The sequence below is a fragment of the Heteronotia binoei genome, chromosome 19, assembly GCF_032191835.1.
Source record: "Heteronotia binoei isolate CCM8104 ecotype False Entrance Well chromosome 19, APGP_CSIRO_Hbin_v1, whole genome shotgun sequence".
Taxonomy (NCBI): domain Eukaryota; kingdom Metazoa; phylum Chordata; class Lepidosauria; order Squamata; family Gekkonidae; genus Heteronotia; species Heteronotia binoei.
The window spans coordinates 25,187,277-25,209,120 of NC_083241.1; the positions used below are offsets into that span (position 1 = coordinate 25,187,277).

The following is a 21,844-nucleotide window of genomic DNA, read 5'->3' on the forward strand; positions in this document are numbered from 1 at the left end:
TCCTCCTCCTTCTGAGAGTTCCACCTCCTTGTCCATTGAGCAGTATGTGCAGCTGCATCACAATCCCTGAATGAGCTCCACAATCTATTTTTCTACAAAACAACCCCTGATTACAACACACAAAACCACTGGGCCAAGGACAGATTTGACTTTCTGCTACTTCAGTATATTACAGTATTGCAAAGTAAACCTTTGCCCCGTCTTCTGATTTGGTCAGAAAGTGGGTTTTATTAGGAGGGTGGGCCATAGACACACCCATCTTAAAATATTTCAGTGGTCTGTTAATTTTGTTTTTGATTTGCTACCTTAGATGTCATGTTTCTCTCATCTCATCGCTCATCTCCCAGAAGGCAGGAACAGAATCTGACAGAGCAGTTCCTCAAGTGGAACAGGCTTCTTTCCTTGGATGTTTTTAAACAGAGGCTAGATGGCCATCTGACAGCAATGCTGATCCTGTGAATTTAGGTGGAGGTGTTTGTGAATTTCCTGCATGGTGCAAAGGGCTGGACTAGATGACCCTGGGGGGTCCCTTCCAACTCTATGATTCTATGTTTCTCCCTCTTCCTTGCCATCCTGAGAGAAACAGAAGCTGGCAGCAGGGGGCAGCAGAGGGCTGTAACTCTGCATTCAAATGATGACCTGAGTAGCAATTTTAAACTAATTCCTGTAGATTCACCAAAAAGTGTTCATCATGATTACTCTTTAAATCTTGTTTAGAGTCTTTCTCTTCAGACAGAGGCTCAGTGAGATGAAAGACAAATCTGGTCAAATTAGGGCCACTTCAGCATTACAAAATTCTTATACAGAACCCACACAGACTGTTTTAGAGTACACAGGCACTGGGAAGTCCAGCACCATATAAAGAAAGGATTTCATGGCATATGTATTACACATAACACCTGTGTGTAAATGTGAGCTAACCAGGGCATTTTTTGTAGAAAAGGCCCAGCAGGAACTCATTTGCATATTAGGCCACACCCCCTGATGGCATCATCATTCCACACAGGGCTTTTTTTGTAGAAGAAGCCCAATAGGAACTCACTTACGTATTAGGCCACAACCCCTAACACCAAGCCAGCCGGAACTGCATTCCTGTGCCTTCCTGCTCAAAAAAAGCCCTGGAGCTAACAGTTGTATCACATGAAGTGGAGCTTATTCTCTTTATCAGCCAAAGGGGGGCTAAGAAGCTAAAAACTACAAAAGGTCCCCAGTCCAAAGCATCAGAAAAGAAAGCAACATAGGATCTACGGAAGGAGGGGCTGTGACTCTGTGGCAGAGCATCTGTCTGGCAGCCGCCCTGAGCCTGCTTCGGCGGGGAGGGCGGGATATAAATCAAATAAATAAATAAGGCCACAGGTTCAATCCCTGTCATTTCCAGTTAAAAGGACCAGGCAGGTAGGGGATGTGAAAAACCCTGAGATCCTGGAGAGGCGCTGCCAGGCTGAGTAGACCAGGGGTGGCCAAACTGCGGCTCGGGAGCCACATATGGCTCTTTCATGCTTTTCCAAGCTGTCAGTCAGCTTGGAAAAGGCATTGGTCTCTTTAAATCACTTCTCCAAGCCAAGTCAGCTGGTGGTTTGGAGAATGCATTTAAAGTTAAAGTTGCTTTCTTTCCACCTTTCTCACCCACCTCCCTCCCATCTATTTTCCTTCCTTCCTTCCTTCCTTCCTTCCTTCCTTCCTTCCTTCCTTCCTTCCTTCCTTCCTTCCTTCCTTCCTTCCTTCCTTCCTTCCTTCCTTCCTTCCTTCCTTCCTGACATTCATGTCTTGCGGCTCTCAAACAGCCAACGTTTATTCTAAGTAGCTCTTGCATTAAGCAAGTGTGGCCACCCCTGGAGCAGGCAATACTGACCTTAGTGGCAGTATAAGGCAGATTCATGTGTGAAGCCCACCACCTCACTTAGATAATGCATCCTGATGGTATTAACCTCGACAGGAATTCCATTTCATGGCCTCTGCTTGCCATTCTGTTCTGTGAAGCTCACAGAGCACAGGGGTGTCTGCTCTGTTCTTAAATACATACCCTCACAGGGGTGGGGATGCTAGCTGAGCATACGCTTTGCTTCTATCTCTGGCATCTCCAGTCAAAAGATCTTGGGTAGCTCATGCCAGGAAGGATTTTTCTTGGCCCAAGGCTAGGGATGCCAGGTCCTTCTTGGCCACCAGTGGTGGATGGCGGGGGGAATAGAGTTGCCAAACTCCTGGAGATTTAGGGGTGAAGCCTAGAGAGGACAGGGAACTCAGTGGGGTACAATACCATAGAGTCCACCCTCCAAATCATCCATTTTCTCCAGGGGAACTGATCTCCGTTGTCTGGAGATGAGCTGGAATTCTGGGGGATCTCCAGGTTGCACCTGGAAGCTGGCATCCCTGCCTAAGACCCTGATGATCCACTGCTTGGCAGAGCTAATGGGCCAAAGGCCTGACTGAAGAAGAAGATGTATTGTGTATTTGCATGTGCCACTTATCACTTTGTGTGGTTTGGGGGGGGGGTTGCCATCAAGTCACAGCTAACTTCTAGTGACCCTCAGGGGTTCTCAAGGCAAGAGACGTTTAGGGATGGTTTCCCATTGCCTGCCTCTGCTGTGACTTCCTTGGTGGTCTCCCATCCAAATACTAACCAGGGCTTTGTGTATAGAGAAATAGAGAAAAGTGTGAGCTTTGAATGCACTTTATGCAGAAAGGCTGATTTACAGTCACGTTTCAATTTTCCTGCACTTCACACTTCCTGCACTTCACAACGCATGTTTGATTTCAGTCTAAGTGGGGAGGTGTTTTGCACTTACAACAAATTCCCATACATATGAGGAGCATGTCTTCTTTACGGACAGAAAGTTTCTGTGCGTTTGGATCCTACTGAGCATTTTCAGGATTGGTATGTTGGCTGTTGAAACCCTTTTTGGTCATCCACTGGAATACCGTAGCTCTTTTAATGGCCTTCAGTCTAGCTAATGGCTTTTTCCACCCAAATTTATAGTGTCCAGATTTTCATTTGGCAGTGCCCCTCAATTTCTTTTCTCATCATTATGAAAAACATTCCACTAATTATAGATAGCATAAGTGTTCCCAATCTCCAGAGAAGATTGTTTACAATATTAATGGTCATGTCTTAAATGCACTAAATGGCATTTCCTAAGGCTGATGTTTTTGGAAACTGGTAGGAATTTTTGATGGAATTGTTTTTTGTGTACAGATAGCATTTCTAGTTTTGGACTGAAATCCAGTGACTTTTTACATACCTTGAACCTGAAGAGCTTGTGATATGTCAAATCCTTGGCTTATTCGAACAATAATCACACCGAATTCAAAGTCAAATGCATCACTGAAATCAAGAACAAAACAATAAAACACTTCCATACAACCCTGGAATAGTTTACAGTTGCCTGTGTCGATACTTGCATGGTTACGCAGATAAGAACAGTTAAGGGGTGCAATTAGATTTCTAATATACAAAAAAGGTCATTTTGAACGTCTTGAACAATCTTCTTCTGTGTTTTAAAACGAGTCAGCTTTGCTTCCTCAACTTTCATATCCCTCGACTGTCTGGTTGCAGCTTACCATCTTTACTTTACTACCTCCATTTTTGACCTGTTGTAAATGGCGCCCGCCAAGTCTATACTTTATGAGAAGGGGTCATTTTGTATAAGAATAGGTAGTGGAGCTCATTAGCATATGCCACTCCCCCCATCAGCCAAAAGCAACCTGATGCAAGAAAGGAGAGCCCTGGGTGAGCAAGGCCTGCTTTGGCTGGCTAGATATCCAGCCAGCCCAAGCAGGCTTCGCTCACCTGGGGCTCTCCTTGGCCACACACCCCTGGTCAAAGGGCCAGCAAGCCACCCACCACACAAAAACATATAAGAAATGGAGAAAGGGCGGCATGGGCTTCTCCAGGGGTTAATGAGGGCTGCTGTGGGTGTGGCAAGGCCCCTGGTGGCTGGCTGCCTGTTCTCCTAAGCCAGGGATTGTTATGCAGCTGCACCTACTATTCAATGGACAAGGTAGGTGAGGAGGAGGGGGAACCCACAGAAAGGTTCAGGAGCTGCTCTTCTGTGAGCTCCTGCTGAATTCAAGGCCTGATTATGAGGAATTCCATGACTCTTTCCCATGATTTTTTTCCCCTTTAGTACAAGGTAGCTCATGTCCAAGTAGAGTAAGATAAGGTGGCATAGAGAAGGTGGTTGACCTCCTTTCTCCAAGATCGGGGACAAAGGGTGGTGTTAGGAGAGGAAGCATCCCAGAGGCACTCTCTCAGCTGTGGGGTGCCACAGGGAGCGGTCCTATCCCCGATGCTATTTAACATCTATATGCGCCCCCTTGCCCAGATTGTCAGGAGGTATGGACTGGGTTGTCATCAATATGCAGATGACACCCAGCTCTATCTATTGATGGGCGGCCAGTCCGACTACCCTGGAAAATCTAGACCTGGCTCTTCAAGCCGTGGCTTCTTGGCTCAGGCTGAGCCGGCTGAAGCTGAATCCGACAAAGACGGAGGTTCTCTATCTGAGTCAGGGTGACCCAGGGAGGGAGGTTTGTCTGCCGGCTCTTGACGGGGTGCCATTAATACCGGCCCCTAAGGTCAAGAGCCTGGGCATGCTCCTTGAGTCCTCCCTCACAATGGAGGCCCAAGTAGCAGCCACTGTTAGATCCGCCTTTTTTCACCTTCGGCGGGTGCGGCAGCTGGCTCCATTCCTGGAGCACAACGACTTAGCAATGGTGATCCATGCCACGGTCACCTCAAGAACAGATCACTGTAATGCCCTCTACATGGGGCTACCCTTGACGCTAACCCAGAGACTACAGCTAGTGCAGAACGCTGCGGCACGGCTGTTAATGAGACTCCCTCGATGGGAGCACATTCAGCCGGTGCTGAAAGAGCTGCACTGGCTTCCTGTTGTGTTCCGAGTTCATTTCAAGGTGTTGGTACTGACCTTTAAAGCCCTTTATGGTCAGGGACCTGTCTATCTGCGGGACCGCCTTTCTCCGTATATTCCCCAGAGAGCACTGCGTTCAGGGACGAAAAATCTACTGTCCATCCCAGGACCAAAAGAAGCCAGGTTGCGTATGACACGAATCAGGGCTTTCTCGGTGGCAATGCCAGAACTCTGGAATGCTCTCCCTGCGGGATCTGCCTACGTTCCCCAGGGCCTGTAAGACCGAACTGTTTCGACAGGCCTTCGATATCTAACTGAGAGAGAGCTGCCACTGGACATCATATAGAGCACCAAGTAGAGTACTGGTGGTCACCACCGAATTTTCAGAACCGCCTATATTGTACTGTATTAACACAGCACCATGAAATGGTTTTAAATAATTTAAATATGTAATTATGTTTTATATGTTTTATTGATTTTAATGCTAGTAATGTAATGTTGTGAGCCGCCCTGAGTCCGCTTGCGGAGAGGGCGGGATATAAGCTTAATGTAATAAATACATAAATAATAAGGTGTTTAACTCTCCCTCCCACCCAGCTAAAACTTACTCTCCTCAAGTTGTTTCCCCCCCTCCACTTATAAAGTCTTTTATCCTGTCCCTACCTTTCCCCCAACTGATTAAAGGCAGTTTTGGGAAGATGAGTTTGAGCTGAAAAATCACAGGATGCAAAAGAGTTAAGCGCCTCTTTCTACTTGCCCTTCTTCTCAGACACAGCTCGCTCTGGGTTTATGAGCAGATTTTCTGCAGTTCACATGTATATCCTGAAGTTATTTTTGTCCTCAGTGGTATTGCTCTTTTATGAACATACCATATTCAAAGGGGATATCAAGACTGCAAGTTTAAATGGGTATGAAACCAGTTTAGTGGGCGTGCATTTCCTCAAAGGACTCTAGAAATTGTACTTTTGTGCGCTTGCCAAGAATTCTTTGTTGGAGCCTGATATCCTTATAGAATTACAATACTGAGAGCCATGACTGTTAATCCATTACACATAGACAATAAAATACACTAGAGATGCCATGGTGTTCTCCTCCCAACCTCACTTTCCCCCTCATTGACAGTCTTTAAGCAGTGGCTGAACAAACACTTGTCAAGGATGCTTTAGGTCAGGGCTAGCCAAACTGTGGCTCAGAAGCCACACGTGGCTCTTTCACACAGATTGTGTGACTCTCAAAGCCCCCACTGTCCAGTCGGCTGGCTTGGAGAAGGCATTTCTCTCTTTAAATCACTTCTCCAAGCCAAACCAGCTGGTGGCTTGGAGAATGCATTTAAAGTTGCTTTCTTTCTACCTCTCCCACCCCATCTCTCTGTCTGCCTGCCTGCCTGCCTGCCTTCCGGCTCTCAAACTTCCAAAGTTCATATCTTGTGGCTCTCAAATATCTAACACTTATTCTATGTGGCTCTTCCATTAAGCAAGTTTGGCCACCCCTGCTCTAGGCTGATCCTGCATTGAGCAGGGGGTTGGACTAGATGGCCCGTATGGCCCCTTCCAACTCTGCGATTCTATGATTCCATTATGGCCATTCTGTCCCCTGTATACAAAGAGGAGAGACTATGATCTTGCCCCCTGCTTTCCTTAACCTCATGTACTGCTTGAAACTTGAACTCCAGATTTCAATAACCCTTTCATATATTTTTTTTGTTTGTCTAGAACAGAGGTGGCCAGACTGCGGCTTGGGAGCCACATGTGGCTCTTTCACACATATTGTGCAGCTTTCAAAGGTCCACTGCCCTGTCAGCTGGCTTGGAAAAGGCAGTCCTTTAAATCAGTTCTCTAAGTCAAGCCCGCCAATGGCTTGAAGAATGCATTTAAACTTGCTTTCTTTTCATTCTTCCTCCCTTCTCCATCCATCCATCCATCCATCCATCTATCTATCTATCTATCTATCTATCTATCTATCTATCTATCTATCTATCTATCTATCTATCTATCTGTCTGTCTGTCTGTCTGTCTGTCTGTCTGTCTGTCTGTCTGTCTGTCTGTCTGTCTGTCTGTCTGTCTGTCTGTCTGTCTGTCTGTCTGTCTGTCCGTCCGTCCGTCCGTCCGTCCGTCCGTCCGTCCGTCCGTCCGTCCGTCCGTCCGTCCGTCCGTCCGTCTATCTATCTATCTATCTATCTATCTATCTATCTATCTATCTATCTATCTATCTATCTATCTATCTATCCATCCATCCATCCATCCATCCATCCATCCATCCATCCATCCATCTTTCTTCCTTGATGTTACTGTCTTGTGGCTCTCCAACATCTGACATTTATTCTATGTGGCTTTTACATTAAGTGAGTTTGGCCACTCCTGATCTAGTACTCTTTAGATCTTCCAAACAATTTCAACTCATCCAAAAATAATATACTTCCAGCTTCAACTTACTGTATGATTCCCATGTAGTTTTCAACTTGTAAAGCCGTGGCATCTCTCCAGTCCTTTTTAAATCCAAGTACTAATGTATTGGGTCTCATCCTGCCCAGACCAGCAGCCTATCAATATTAAAACATAGTCTTTAAAGAGATGCATGTGCAAGGTTGATCCAAAATGAGGAGTAATGGCAAAAGATAACTGAAGTAATGTTCTAGAGGGATTTAAGACTAAATTGCAGTTGGTGAATGTCCTTCATGCTTGTACCCAAGCAGCAAATATAAAGATTAGCTTTAAATCATCTTGGCTATAAATGGTTTTTAAATGACATAAATGTAATTCTGCTAAATTAGCATTCATTTGCATTTTTCCTGATGCGTGATCATTAAAACAGTTGAATAATTTAAGATCAACAGTGTTTTCATAATATTCGTGTGCCCATTTGAACATGAGAGCAATGAAAGATTTACTAAGCGTCTGAGGAGGTGCTTTCATTTCTTCACTCAAGTTTAAAACTGAAATCTTTTGCAGAATCACTTGGGATTAAAACTGAACACAGTGGGACTTATTTCTGCGCAAACCTGCATAGACTTGAAATGTACAATTCTCAGTATCCAAAGAGACCACTGAGCGGCCTGAGAAATGCCCTCATTTTGGCCCAGGCTTATAACAAAGAGTGATTAAAAGACATTCTCACATTTTGACATGTTACTGTTTTATTGCTCCTCATTATCACGCTCCTGCTACCCAGATCAAAGGTTTGCTCAATTTGTTGAGAATTTTACTATGCTGTCATTGGATCTTAAATTTGTACCATCTTGCATTCTAAACCACTGCCTACCTGCTATATATAGCCCTGCTCACTGTACCTGATTCCTCGTCTGATGAAGCGTGCTTAGAGCACACGAAAGCTTACATTCTGAATAAAACTTTGTTGGTCTGGAAGGTGCAACTTGACTCCTACTTTGTTCAACTCAGGGGGGGTTTTAAGAAAAAGCCCTGCAGGAACTCATTTGCATATTAGGCCACACCCCTTGGCATCACCATTGTTTCACATAGGGCTTTTTGTGGGAAAACACCAACAGGAACTCGTTTGCATATTAAACCACATCCCCTAAGCCAGACGGAACTGCATTCCTGTGAGTTCCTGCTCAAAAAAAGCCCTGGTTCTACTGCCTCAGACCAGCAGGGCTGCCCACTTGGATCTATCTGCTTGAGTACACTTAGTGTAGAATTCATGGGACCTTCTTATTATTTGAAGCTACTACAGAAAGTGGCAAAAAGGCCAAACAAGTGTGAAGTGGAAGCTTCGAAGCAAAGATCACTTGCGACTGAGGAATTTGACCTGTTGGATTTAGCAGCGTAGGAGTACTGGATCCAGAGCCACTCTGATCTGAGCATTTATCCAGGGCTTTTTTTGAGCAGAAACGCACAAGAATGCCGTTCCAGCTGGCTTGGCATCAGGGGGTATGTGGCCTAATATGCAAATGAGTTCCTGCTGGGCTGTTCCTACCAAAAAGCCCTGTGTGGAACAATGGTGATGTCACAGGGTGTGGCCTAATATGCAAATTAGTTTCTGCTGGGCTTTTTCTACAAAAAAAGCCCTGCACCTGTCATTTGATAACAGTTGTACTCCGCATGATGGCTATGAATGCGATCTCACCAAAGACTTCAAGTGCAATGCTTTTCAGTACAGTCGCTTCAAACATGCAATTGCCTTAAAGAAGTTAGAGTAAAGAAATCGGTTGTAGTTGTGTATGCGTGAGTCATCTAGTTTTGGATGTTCAGGTATACAAGGAAATGAAAGCAGTAGGCTATTGGGGAATGCTCCTAGACCCTCCAGAAATGCTGTTGAACTCCTGTGCAGTCAGCCTCTGCCCAAAGGTCTGAGCTTCTAAGCCACTGCACTTAAGATGAAGACACGATAAATACCAGTGAGTGTATAGAGCAGGGGTAGGGAACAGTGGCTCTCCAGATGTTTTTTGCCTACAACTCCCATCAGCCTCAGCCAGCATGGCCAATGGCTGGGGCTGATGGGAGTTGTAGGCAAAAAACATCTGGAGAGCCAACATTCCCTACCCCTGGTATAGAGCAAGCTGTTTTAGATGCATTTGGTGCCACTTGTTCACAGAACGGGCTATTGGGCTACATCATAGCTGTCTCTCTCTCTCTCTCTCTCTCTCTCTCGGCTTGACTTCACGAACGAAGATTTAAGAAGGGTGCAGTAGTCCACGTCTGCTGCAGGCTCGCTGGTGGCTGACAAGACCAATGCGGGACAGGCAGATCCAGCCACAGTGGCTGCAGGGAAAAGTCTGATTTGGGGTTGGTGCTGTAGCAGTGCGATTCTTCCTCAATCTCCTTTTGTCCTCAAGACCAGCTATGCGTGCGTTCTCAAAGGAAGAGACAGCCTGGTGGATGGTGTGCCTCCATGCTTTGCGATCTGAGGCTAGGTCAGACCACTGGTGATGGTTGATGCGACAGGTGCCAAGGGATTTCTTCAAGGAGTCCTTGTACCTCTTCTTTGGTGCCCCTCTATTTCGATGGCCGGTGGAAAGTTCGCCATACAGAGCAATCTTGGGAAGGCGGTGGTTTTCCATCCTAGAAATATGCCCTGCCCAGCGCAGCTGCATCTTCAACAGCAGTGCTTCGATGCTTGTAACCTCCGCCCTCTTGAGGACTTCAGTGTTGGTCACAAAGTCACTCCAGTGGATGTTGAGGATGGTGCGAAGGCAGCGCTGATGAAAGCGCTCAAGGAGTCGCAGGTGATGACGGTATAAAACCCACGATCCGGAGCCATAGATGAGGGTTGTCATCACAACCGCTTTGTAAACATTGATCTTTGTGCCTTTTTTCAGATGCTTGTCGCTCCACACTCTTGTGCAGTCGGCCAAATGCACGGTTTGCCTTTGCCAGCCTGTTGTCATAGCTGTAGATGTCAAGGAAATCCTTTTTGTACTCTGCTGTCCTTTGCAGTTTTTTGCCATTTGTTGTTTTAGATGGGCTGTAACCCCAATTCTGTATGTCTTACAGTGTAGTCCTATGCAGAGTTATTCTGGGTTTCCTTTGTAGGAATTCTGCAAAGGCTTGCACAGTGATTTAAATTATTTTATATTCTCTTCACATGGATGGAAACTGACCTGAGCACTTTTTAAGTATCCTTATATATAGCCTTATAGAGAGGCCGTTTTTTAAAAATGCAAAGAAATATATGGTAGTGCCAATACACACAGCTTCTGTTATTTAAAAACTACTGGTGAACAGAATACGCAGGGATTTTTTTTTCTGCTGGAGGCCACAGGAGTGGAGCTCCGCCTGGGCTGTGCAGGGCTCTGGCTGGCCTGTCCCACCCGGCAGCAGCTGAGTGCTCCCAGGCCAAGCAGTGTGGCCTGATAGGCAAATGAGTTCCTGCTGGATTTTTTCTGCAAAAAGCACTGAGAATATGTATGATCCAAAACTCCTTTCTTTGAAAAAAATAAATCCTGTTGATTTCAGTGCAACTCAAAATATCTTAAGAAAAAGAAGAAGACTGCAGATTTATACCCCACCCTTCTCTCTGAAACAGAGTCTCAGAGCAGCTTACAATCTCCTATATCTCCTTCCTCCACAACAGGCACCCTGTGAGGTGGGTGGGGCTGAGAGGGCTCTCACAGCAGCTGCCCTTTCAAGGACAACTCCTGCGATAGCTATGGCTGGCCCAAGGCCATTCCAGCAACTGCAAGTGGAGGACTGGGGGATCAAACCTGGTTCTCCCAGATAAGAGTCCGCACACTTAACCACTACGCCAAACTGGCTCTCTTTCATGTGCATGCACATGAAAACTAGGGTTGCCAATCCCCAGATGGGACAGGGGATCCCCTGGTTTGGAGGCCCTCCCCCCGCTTCAGGATTAGCAGAAAGTGGGGGGGGGGAGTGAAATGTCTGCTGGGTACTCCATTATTACCTATGAAGATTCCCATAGGGTATAATGGAGAATTGATCCACGGATATCTGGGCCTCTGGGGTGGCTGCTTTTTTAAGATATAGACACCAAATTTTCAGCATAGCATCCAGTGCCTCTCCCCAGAATACCCTCCAAGTTTCTAAAGGACTGGACCAGGGGGTCCAATTCTATGAACCCCCAAAGAAGGTTCCCCTGTCCTTTATTATTTCCAATGAAGGGAAAGGCATTTAAAAGGTGTGCAGTTCCTTTCAATGTAATGGCCAGAATTCCCTTTGGAGTTCAATTAAGCTTGTCACAACCTTGCTCCTGACTCTACCCCCAAAGTCTCCTGGCTCCACCCCCAAAGTCCCCAGACATTTATTGAATTGGACTTGGCAACCCTAACAAAAACTCATATCCAGAATTAAACTTTTGTCAGTCTTAAAGGTGCCACTGGACTCGAAATCTGTTCTACCCCTTCAGAGTAACACAGCTGCCCACTTGGACCTATCAAAATACTAGTTGTATCTAGGGTTACCAAGTCCAATCCCAGAAATATCTAGGGACTTTGGGGGTGGAGCCAGGAGACTTTGGGGGTGGAGCCAGGAGACACTGGGGTGGAGCTGGGGGGGGAAACGGCGCCGGGGAGCATGGCGAGCCGCCCCGTCTCAGAGTGGGCGACGCTGCTGCGCAGCTGCCGCCTCTTCTCCGCTCGCCGTGGCTGCTCCTCCGAGATGGGCTCAGGCTGAGCCCATCTCAGAGGAGCAGTTGCGGTGGGGCGGGGGGGGGGGGTGGCAGCGGCGCGGCGGCCTCGCCCGCTCTGCTCCGCCTCTGGGGTGGAATCAGAGGGGGGGGGTGGAGGCGGCCTGGGGGCATGGTGAGCCGCGAGTCCAGGTCCTATAAGCTGCCCTGAGCCACCTGGTGGGAAGGGCGGGATACAAATTACAAATAAATAAATAAATAAATAAATAAATAAATAAATAAATAAATAAAATAAAGGGCCCGGATTCGCGGCTCGCCATGCTCCTGGCCTGCCTCCACCCTTCCCTTCTCTGGTTTTGCCTGTGCTGCTGCCGCCTCTTGGCTGCTCCTCCGAGATGGGCTCAACCTGGGCCCATCTCGGAGGAGCAGCTGTGGTGGGCGGGGAGGGGGTGAGGGCGGCAGCGGCGCGGTGGCCTTGCCCGCTCTGGGATGGGGCGGCTCGCCATGCTCCCCGGCGCCGTTTCCCCCCTCCCCCCACTTCCGTTTTTTTGGGGAGCAGGGGAAGAGGGTGGAAATCCTAGGGTCCCCCGCCAGGGCGGGAGGGTTGGGAAGCCTAGTTGTATCTGTTTATACAGTCCCCGTTAACTGTGACTGGGCCTCCATCCTTCTGTCTCCCCCTATAAGCATCCATTCATGTCTGTGCATTTTACTATGCGAAATGTGATTTGCAATATAATGTTGTGTGATATAAAATAGTCCATATAATTGCATATTAGGAGGTAGGGAAACTCATTTGCCATGAGCACATGAAGTCTTAGACATCAATGAGGGTACCATTAAGACATTGCCATGTACCACGGGGCCTCATTCATTCGTTTAACAAGGAATTGATTGGTTTTGTTCTCTAGTTCCATAGCCCGGAGCCAGAATTGTTTCCGAAATAACGTTTAATACAGAGAGAGGTGCCCCTCAGGTTGCACTCTGTATTTACAAGATCTTATCCATATATACAACAAGAGCCCTTAACGAATCAACAGAAATTCCTCCTGCAGCCCAGGCCGCTTTGAAGTCATCCTTCTCGCATGTGCTGTGCAAATAAAGAGCTTACTTGGAGGAGACTTTTGACTCCATCTCTGAAGCTGTCAGCTGCCACAGCGGCATAGAAGGCCTTCCTTTTGTTCTTTGTCAGCCAGGCCTGCTTTGTTGCCATGCCACTGTTCATCTCCCGAACACACAGTTTGCGTGGGCCCTGCATGACACAATAATATATTAGGAAGGGGACTTTTGTATGGCGCATCACACAATGATGTCAATTTTGAAGGAGTTACTGAATCTGCTGTGTGAGGGAACAGAAAGCGCATGGAGGGGGCAACATTTCCACAAAGGAGTGCAATCCATAGAGATTTAGCCTTGAAACGATACCTGCCGCTATTGTTGCTCATTTTCTGTTGCAGGAGGGTATGCTTGCTAACACCACTTAGGTTATAGTCCTAACTCACAGAAACAAGTTTAAAACACACATCTTTAGAATGGAATCTGCAATTCAAAAAAAATGGGGAAATAGCATCATGTTAACGTTAACAACCCTAACCGATTCCTTACTAGCAATTGCTCCGCCCTTGGGCTTCTGCTTTTCTTGGCTCAAGCAATCAATTCCCCACCAGTTGCTGCATGGGTGCATTTTGATTTGCAGCTCTCTCGAATTTCACTTGTGGTTTCTTACTCTTTTTTTTGGAGAGTAACAAACTGCAAAAGAAATTGGAGGGAGCTGCAGATCAAAATGCACCCATAGTAACTGGTGGGGAATTGATTGCTTGAGCTGAGGAAAGCAGAATCCTTTCTCTGTGTGTGTGTGTGAGAGAGAGAGAGACGAGCAACTGCTAGTGAAAAATCGGTGCCAATCTACTACTTAAATTGAAGTATTTGACATGAGATGCTTGATTTAGGATCAATTCACAAACCAGTTTTTGTAAAGTATTTATGTAATGAAGCCCTTTGGTTGCTTTTCAAAATTTTTGTAGGACATTTATATAACAAAGCACTTTGGTTGCTTTTTTTAAGGTAGTGCATGCTGTTGAGTTGTGGAAACATTCCAATGGATGCTGTATCACATGGATTTTGGTGGGCTTCTATGAGATCAATATATTCATGGAATAGCACCATTTAGAGCTACAAGAAACTGCCGAACTACATGTTACACACAAAATCCATAGTCAGCCTTCCTGACATTTTGTCTAACGGTACAAAGAAAAGCACCAGAGAACTGGATCAGGGCAGTGGTGGTGAACCAATTTTTCTCACATTTGCCTGACAGACAGTGCCGGCCCTAGGGCGCATGATGCCCAAGGCAGGCTCCCTACCTACCACCCCACCATCACTGCTGCCCTCCCTCTGCAGTGCCTCCCTCCCTCCCTCAGAGAAGCGTGATGAGGTTAGGGCCTACCGGCTTTGAGGCAGCTGGCATCTGCACATTTTTCAAAGAGACTGTTGGAGGAGGCTTCTCCCCCCTCCTTTCTGGAACTGGAAGTGAGAGGGGAATGAAGCCTCCTCCAGTTCTCACTTCGAAAAACACGCAGATGCTGGCTGCCTCGAAGCTGGTAGGCCCCAGCCTCGTCGCGATGAGCTTCTCTGAGGCAGGGTGGGGGTGGGCGGAGCACAGCAGAAGGGAAGGGAAGGGGTTGGTGGTGGCGGTTGCAGTGGCAGCAGTGGCGGCATCAGGGAGGGAGAGAGGCAAATTTAGGCAGTTGTTTTCCGTACCAGGAGGGGGTAGCCCAATTCGGTGCCCCCCTCCTGGCACCCTAGGCAACTGCCTAGTTTGCCTAATGTGCGAGTCGGCCCTGCTGACAGATGTCACTCCCTGGCAGCAATTAGCAGTTGTCCTCCATGATCTTTTGGTCCCTCTCAGCTCCAGCTTAGTCTTCTCTTCTTGACTTTAGTGCTCTTCATGGCCTTGTTCCCTCCCCCTGCATCTCTCTGCTTTTATCCCAATAATTCTTGTCTGTGACCTTCATTCCTCAGCCACCCCAGAAGTCTCCTGTTCCACATACAGCTCTGCCCTTCCTCCCTTGCTGCCTGTTATACCCAAGATTCCCTTCCATAAACAACCTGTGTGATGCCGTTCTTATTTTATACATTACAAAGTCTTCGTATCCTCTGTGTGGTTGCCACAGAGATTTCTGATCAAATCTGTTCCTGGACTTTAGGACGTAATTTCTCAGGTGTGCAGGTCCAATTTGGATTGGAATTGTGGCATACAAGGAGAAGGAGCTAAGCCTTTCTTTCCCCCATTTCTTTGGCCTGAAATGGCCCCAGGGAGCTATTATTTGCCCCGTTGCGGAATCTTCCATGTACTGATGGCTCCATGAAAGCTTCCCCCATAGGGCTGCCAATCCCCAGTTGGGGGCAGGAGATCCCCCGGTTTGGAGGCCCTCCCGCCGCTTCAGGGTCATCAGAAAGCGGGGTGAGGAATGTCTGCTGGGCACTCCATTATTTCCTATGGAGACTGATTCTCATAGAGTATAATGGAGAAATGATCCATGGGTATCTGGGGCTCCAGAGGAGCTGTTGTATGAGGTAGAGACATCAAAATAACAGCATAGCATCTGGTGCCTCTCCTAAAGATTGGACCAGAGGGTCTCATTCTATGAGCCCCCAAATAAGGTACACCTTATCCTCCATTATTTCCTAAGGAAAGAAGTCATTTAAAAGAAGCACGGTCCTTTTAAATGTGATTGCCAGAACTCCTTTTGGAGTTTAATCATGCTTGTCACACCCTTGCTCCTCGCTCCACCCCCAAAGTCTCCTGGCTTCACCCCCAAAGTCCCCAGATACTTCTTGAGTTGAACCTGGCAACCCAATTCCCCCATATGGCAGACAGTGGCTCCCGAGGACCATTGTGAGTTGGGAAATGGTAGTGGTGGTGTCTTGTGAACCAGTCTTTCATCAAAATCCACATTTTTCATGAAGCCTTTAGTGCAGGCTTATCCAACATGCAGCCTGGGGGACGAATCAGGCCCTTGGAGGGCTCCCATCACCCCCGTGAGCAAGTCTGCTTCCTTCTCCCTCTCTCTTGCTTCCTTCAATTATCAGAGATGGTTAAATAAAATATTGCAAGAGTGCTAATCTTTTAAGCTTTTAAAAACCCCTTTAATTGTGTTTGTCTGCGTACTTTATAAAGTTTATGTCTCCACTGCCTGGATTTACATTTTATGATGCACACGGCCCAGCCCGACAAGGTCTCGTTTATGTCAGATTCAGCCCTCATAACAAATATGTTCGACACCCCTGCTTTAGTGTATAACACATTATCCCTTATCTACTGGGGATTTAAGCTTGAGCACAAGTGCCTGAAATGAATGCCTGTTCTTCCCTAGTTTGCCCTCCCCTCTCTTGATTGTCTCCTTTATGACAGATTTTAGATGGAAAGCTCCCTGAGTCTATACTGATGATGCTGTACGAGCAATAATGATGATTGATGATAATCTAGTAATAGTTCTCTCTGTGCAGAGTGTCCCTGAGATACGGCAAAGTCCGGAAAGGTGCTGTCCCTGGTTGCACACATTTTTCACAGCACAACGTAAACAATACTGCTTTACATTAGGGTAAAAAAAAAGAAAGAAAGGCAGCCAAATGGGGGTTAAATAAGCAACCTTTACAAGCATAATGGGCACCCAATTGGCAGCACATTACTTTTTTTATCGCTACCTTATTTCCCCCGTTATGAGGATCGCTGAAGTTCATTGTATTACAAGTTTTATTAGCCAATAAAACTAAGCTCGGCTTAAATTTTCTAAAAAGAGGAAAACAACCAAAATGCTTACACCAGCACAGAAAAAGCTACATTAAATATTGGCAGAAATAAAAATCTCCCAACACGGTGTGAAAAACAATACATTTTTTAAAAAAAATCTTGCTGACCTGAGGCTATTTTAGAGGCTCGTAATATCCCTACTGGAATATACAGTAAAATTTCTGTTAACTTCAGTTGTGTAGGTCAGCTGTGGCAAGAAAGACCAGCAAGCTTCTGTCTTGGTCTGGGTTGCAGGCCTACAATATTTTAGGTTTTTTATTTCGTAAATTGCTGCAATCCTGAACAATTTTTGTTTTTATAAAATTGAGAGATTGATACTTCTACATCTCCTGTGTTCTAAAATGGTTAACATCAGGGCTTCTTGTTGTTGTTGTTGTAGCAGGAACTCCTTTGCATATTAGGCCACACTGGGCCTACTGTAAGCTCTTGGAAGATTGGCTACATCAGGGGTGTGTGGTCTAATATGCAAAGGCTTTCCTGTTCCAAAAAAAAAAGCCCTGGTTAACATAATTAAATGCTTATCCAAAGAAACAATTCTAATCCATTGTTTAAAATAATAGAAATAGTTTAAAATAACAATTCAGATCAGAAGTAGAGGAGGAGGAAGAGGAGGAGATTGGATTTATACCCCATCCTTCACTCGGGAGTCTCAGAGCATTTTACAATCTCAATTCCTTCCTCTCCCCACAACAAACAACCTGTGAAAAGGATGGGCTGAAGACTGAAGAAGAAGACTGCAGATTTATACCCTGCCCTTCTCTCTGAGTCAGAGACACAGAGTGGCTTACAATCTCCTATGTCTTCCCCCCCCACAACAGACACCCTGTGAGGTGGGTGGGGCTGAGAGGGCTCTCACAGCAGCTGCCCTTTCAAGGACAACCTCTGCCAGAGCTATGGCTGACCCAAGGCCATTCCAGCAGGTGCAAGTGGAGGAGTGGGCAGTCAAACCTGGTTCTCCCAGATTAGAGTCCACACACTTAACCATTACACCAGACTTAACCACTAAGCAAAGAGTAATAAAAGACCAGATTTGAAACAAGTGTTAAAATAATTTAAGAATTTTCTTAAATTATTTAAGTTTTCTTTTTTATCATCATGGACCTTATTTGATAGCGTATGGCAGTCTCCAACAAATAGATCAAGATAATCAAGATCCTCTGTTGGGACATGAACCTGTTCCAGCAAGGTCATGAGTCCCTATAGTGTTGCCTTTTTGTGTGTTTGTGTGTGCCCTTTTTAATAGAAGGACCTGCTCCAAGGGAGTTCTGGCCACCACATTTAAAGGGACAGCACACCTTTTTAAATGTCTTCTTTCCATATGAAATAATGGATAGGGGCACCTTCTTTTGGGACTCATAGAATTGGACCCCCTGGTCCAATCTTTTTGAAACTTGGGGAGGGGGTACTTTGGAGAGAGGCACTAGATATTATACTGAAATTTTGGTGCCTCTACCTCAAAAAACAGCTCCCCCAGAGCCCCTGAAACCTCCAGATCAATTCCCCATTATACCCTATGAGAATCGATCTCCACATAGGGAATAATGAAGTGCTCAGCAGACGTTTCCCTCCCCCCTCCCCCCCTTTCTGGCAACTCTAAAGGGGGATTGGAGTCTCTACTCATGAGTTGCTGCCAACTTCTTCAAAGTAACACAGACACACCATCCCAAGAGGAAGCCTTTCAATCGGAGCCTCCAGAGGTGGAAAGGCACATGGTCCTCTGGGGGTGGGGCTTCCCCCCGCCAGCCAGCTGACTGGGGCGGGAAGAAGCCTGGGAAAGCGGAAGAACCCCCGCTGGGACCTGGGGATTGGCAAGCCTAGCCAAGGGTTAGGGTTACAGTCATCATGCCAGCATGCTAAACAGAGCAGCAGGATAGCGAGGCAATTCACTTGCTGGGGTGGATTCCTCCATGCCTGTAACCCTTGGTTTGTCCCTCATTATGATAGATCTTCTGGTACAGAGCTTGTGTCTCCTGTCCTCAGGTGTGTGGGTCCTGGTTTTGACACTAGTGAGGTTATTATAACTCTGGGTCCCCTTCTTCTTTTCATATGACTTCCTGCATGTTTGCAATTTGGTAGGTCCCAGGTCTGGGAAGGGAAGACTACTGAAAGAAGGGCACCATCAGCAAAGAGTGTTGGCTAGATGGGTGGACTTATAGGGAGAGAGGAACAATCCTGTGCAGAAGGGTCCCATCTAGACATGAGACCTGTCCTACTTGAATGTGCACCTACAATGCTTGAAAACGTCACTTTTATCATCTGCATAGCATTGGTATATGAAACTTATTCTCTAGACCAGGGGTGACCAAACTTCCTTAATGTAAGAGTCACTTAAGAGAGCTGAAAGACATGAATGTCAGATGTTTGAGAGGAAGGAAGGAAGGAGAAGGAAGAAAGGAAGGAAGATGGAGGAGGGCAGGGAAGGCAGAAAGAAAGCAACTTTAACTTTAAATCCATTCTCCAAGCTGCTGGCTGGCTTGGCTTGGATAAGTGATTTAAAGAGAGAAATGCCTTCTCCAAGCTGGCTGACAGGGCACTGAGGGCTTCGAGAGCCACACAATACTTGTGAAAGAGCCACATGTGGATCGCGAGCCGCAGTTTGGCTGCCCCTGTTCTAAACTTACCCTTTGTTCTGGCAATATTCTGTCAGTGGCTCAGAAGCCATATGTGGTTCTTTGACATGCCACCTGTCACTCTTCTGAGCACTAGAGCAGATTTTGAGTCCAGTGGCACCTTTTAGACCAACAAAAGTTTATTCAAGGAATGAGCTTTCATGTTCATGCAGACTTCTTTAGATTCTTCAGTGAGTAAACTTTTGTTGGTCTTAAAGGTGCCACTGGACTAAAATTCCGTTCTGCTGCTTCAGACCAACACGGCTGCCCACCTGGATCTATCTTCATGCCCTATGTTTCAGTGGGTAAGGTCCATGCATGGTAGGGCTTTTGGCTGGCAAAGTGGTTCCCATCTTGAAGCAGCCTTTGCCAGAAGGACAGGTTAGTTGCCCAGTTCCCTGAGTTACAGGCCTCATGCCACAGATGGAAATAAATGTGGCTCTTTTGGTTGATGGCAACTGTGAATGCAGCTCTCCATAACCTGTGGAATGAGTTCCACTGCTTGATTCCATGGCACGTTCCTACTACATAAAAGCCTACTATATAAAATGGCCAGTATGAAGAGATCACTTGAAATGTCTGTGTTGACAAGTGTAATCCAAAGCAGAATTATACCCTCCTAAACCCCATGGCATAGTGTGGTAAGCTGCAGTACTGCAGTCCAAGCTCTGCTCACAATCTGAGTTCGATCCCAGAAGAAGCTGGGTTCAGGTAGGCAGCTCAAGGTTGACTCAGCCTTCCATCCTTCTGAGGTCGGTAGAAGGAGTACCCAGCTTGCTGGGGGAAACGTGTAGATGACTGGGGAAGGCAATGGCAAACCACCCCGTAAAAAGTCTGCCATGAAAACATCATGATGTGATGTCATCCCATGGGTTGGTAATGATGCAATGATTGCACAGGGGTCTGCTTTTACTTTTTACCTTTAAACCCACTGACTTCAACAAACTTAGGAGAGTGCAGTTCTTAGGACTGCACTGAAGTCGTTCACATACTGCTGCTTTTTAAGTGGCACCGTGTGGTTTCCTTTATGCTGCTTCAACATTCCATTGCAACAGAAATTAATTGTGGTGCTGGGAAGGCAAACCCATGAGGTACATAAACCAACTTCCATCATAGTACATTCACATGGCAGCCATTTTGTGTGATGCAGACCTAGGGATGGGCACGGACCAGCTCACGAGCCAAAATCCGGTACAAACTCAGGTCAGTACAGAGCCCTTGAACTGATGTTCAGGGAAGATGCCTTTCCCAAACATTTACTGGGCTTTTGTCCGTTTCGGCTGTTCAGGCCATTTAAACCTAACAACAGCTGAGCAGTGTGAGTCCACAGCTGACCTGTTAGGTTCAAATGGTTGTGAGGCATTTAACAGGTCAGTTTCACCCCCCCCCCCGCCCCCAGCTTTGAAGTGGGAGGAAGCAAAACCAAGCAGTGAAATGGCCGCACCTGCCTCACTGTTAGGTTGAAAGGGCTTTGAGGGGTGGGGGGAAGCAAAACAAACTAATGAAATGGCCACCAGCCATTTAAACCTAACAGCAGGGTAGGTCCACCCATCAGCTGTTAGATTTAAATGGCTGCGAGCCATTAAATCTGTCGGTTTTACTCCCCCCTTGCTTTAGAGTGGAGAAAGCAAAACAGGTTAAATGGCTGCCAGCTGTAACCTTTCCTGGGCAATCTCCCGCTTTCTCATGGCTACACTGAGCTGTGGAAAGAGGGAACCAAATCTGCTAGTTCAGTTTGCGGGTTTGGTTCAGGAGCTGCCCTGAACCAGATTTTTTAGGTTTGTGCCCATCCCTAATGCAGACTTAAGTTCATGGAGCCTACCGTGTACACTTCGCAGCAAATGCAGAGGCCATTGTCCTTTGTGAACGAATGTGTGATGTCTAGCAAAGCTGGTCTTATCATGGGTCCTCCTGTTAATACTATGCATTGAGGCCTGTAAGGATAGAAAGAGGTGGATTACATCTGGTATTGCATTTATGGCACAACAAATCTTTGAGTGTTTCCATGGAGCCATTACCTGAAGTTCTTCACGTGATCATCCACTGTAGTTAATTCCAGTGCTCTGTCAATGGCTGTAACATAGTAGAGTGCCTGGGCAGATGATCCCCAATTTACCTCTGTTATATTGGAGGAAAATAGTGTATATTAAACCTAAACCCCTATGAAATCATTTTAGGTTTTACCTTCTTTTACAGAAGTTGACCTCCTGTGTCCTGTAAGCAGTCGTCATACGGAAAGTAGAATGCTAAACGCAGGGCATTCTTGTAGCAGGAACTCCTTTGCATATTAGGTCACAGCCCCCTGATGTAGCCAATCCTCCAAGAACTTACAGTTGGCCCTGTAATAAGAGCCTTGTAAGCTCCAGGAGGATTGGCTACATCAGGGGCATGTGGCCTAATATGCAAAGGAGTCCCTGTTACAAAAAAAAGCCCTAGCCAAACAGATATATTGCATTCTGTTTTTTAAATCATTCAATAATGGACATAACTGGGAGTAGATCTCTAGTCCTGTTTTA

General features: G+C 46.4%; 1 protein-coding gene across 1 annotated transcript in view; it reads right to left on the minus strand.

Moving 5' to 3' along the window:
* The window catches only part of SLC12A1 (solute carrier family 12 member 1), a 70,949-nt gene that overhangs the window by 13,795 nt on the left and 35,310 nt on the right, over positions 1–21,844 (minus strand). The window contains exons 15-19 of the mRNA XM_060259854.1: positions 21,347–21,446; positions 21,151–21,262; positions 13,018–13,158; positions 7,304–7,410; positions 3,240–3,322 (exon numbers count right to left, since the gene is read on the minus strand). Of these exons, the coding sequence (XP_060115837.1) occupies positions 3,240–3,322; positions 7,304–7,410; positions 13,018–13,158; positions 21,151–21,262; positions 21,347–21,446 (543 nt within the window). The remainder of the gene's footprint in view (positions 1–3,239; positions 3,323–7,303; positions 7,411–13,017; positions 13,159–21,150; positions 21,263–21,346; positions 21,447–21,844) is intronic.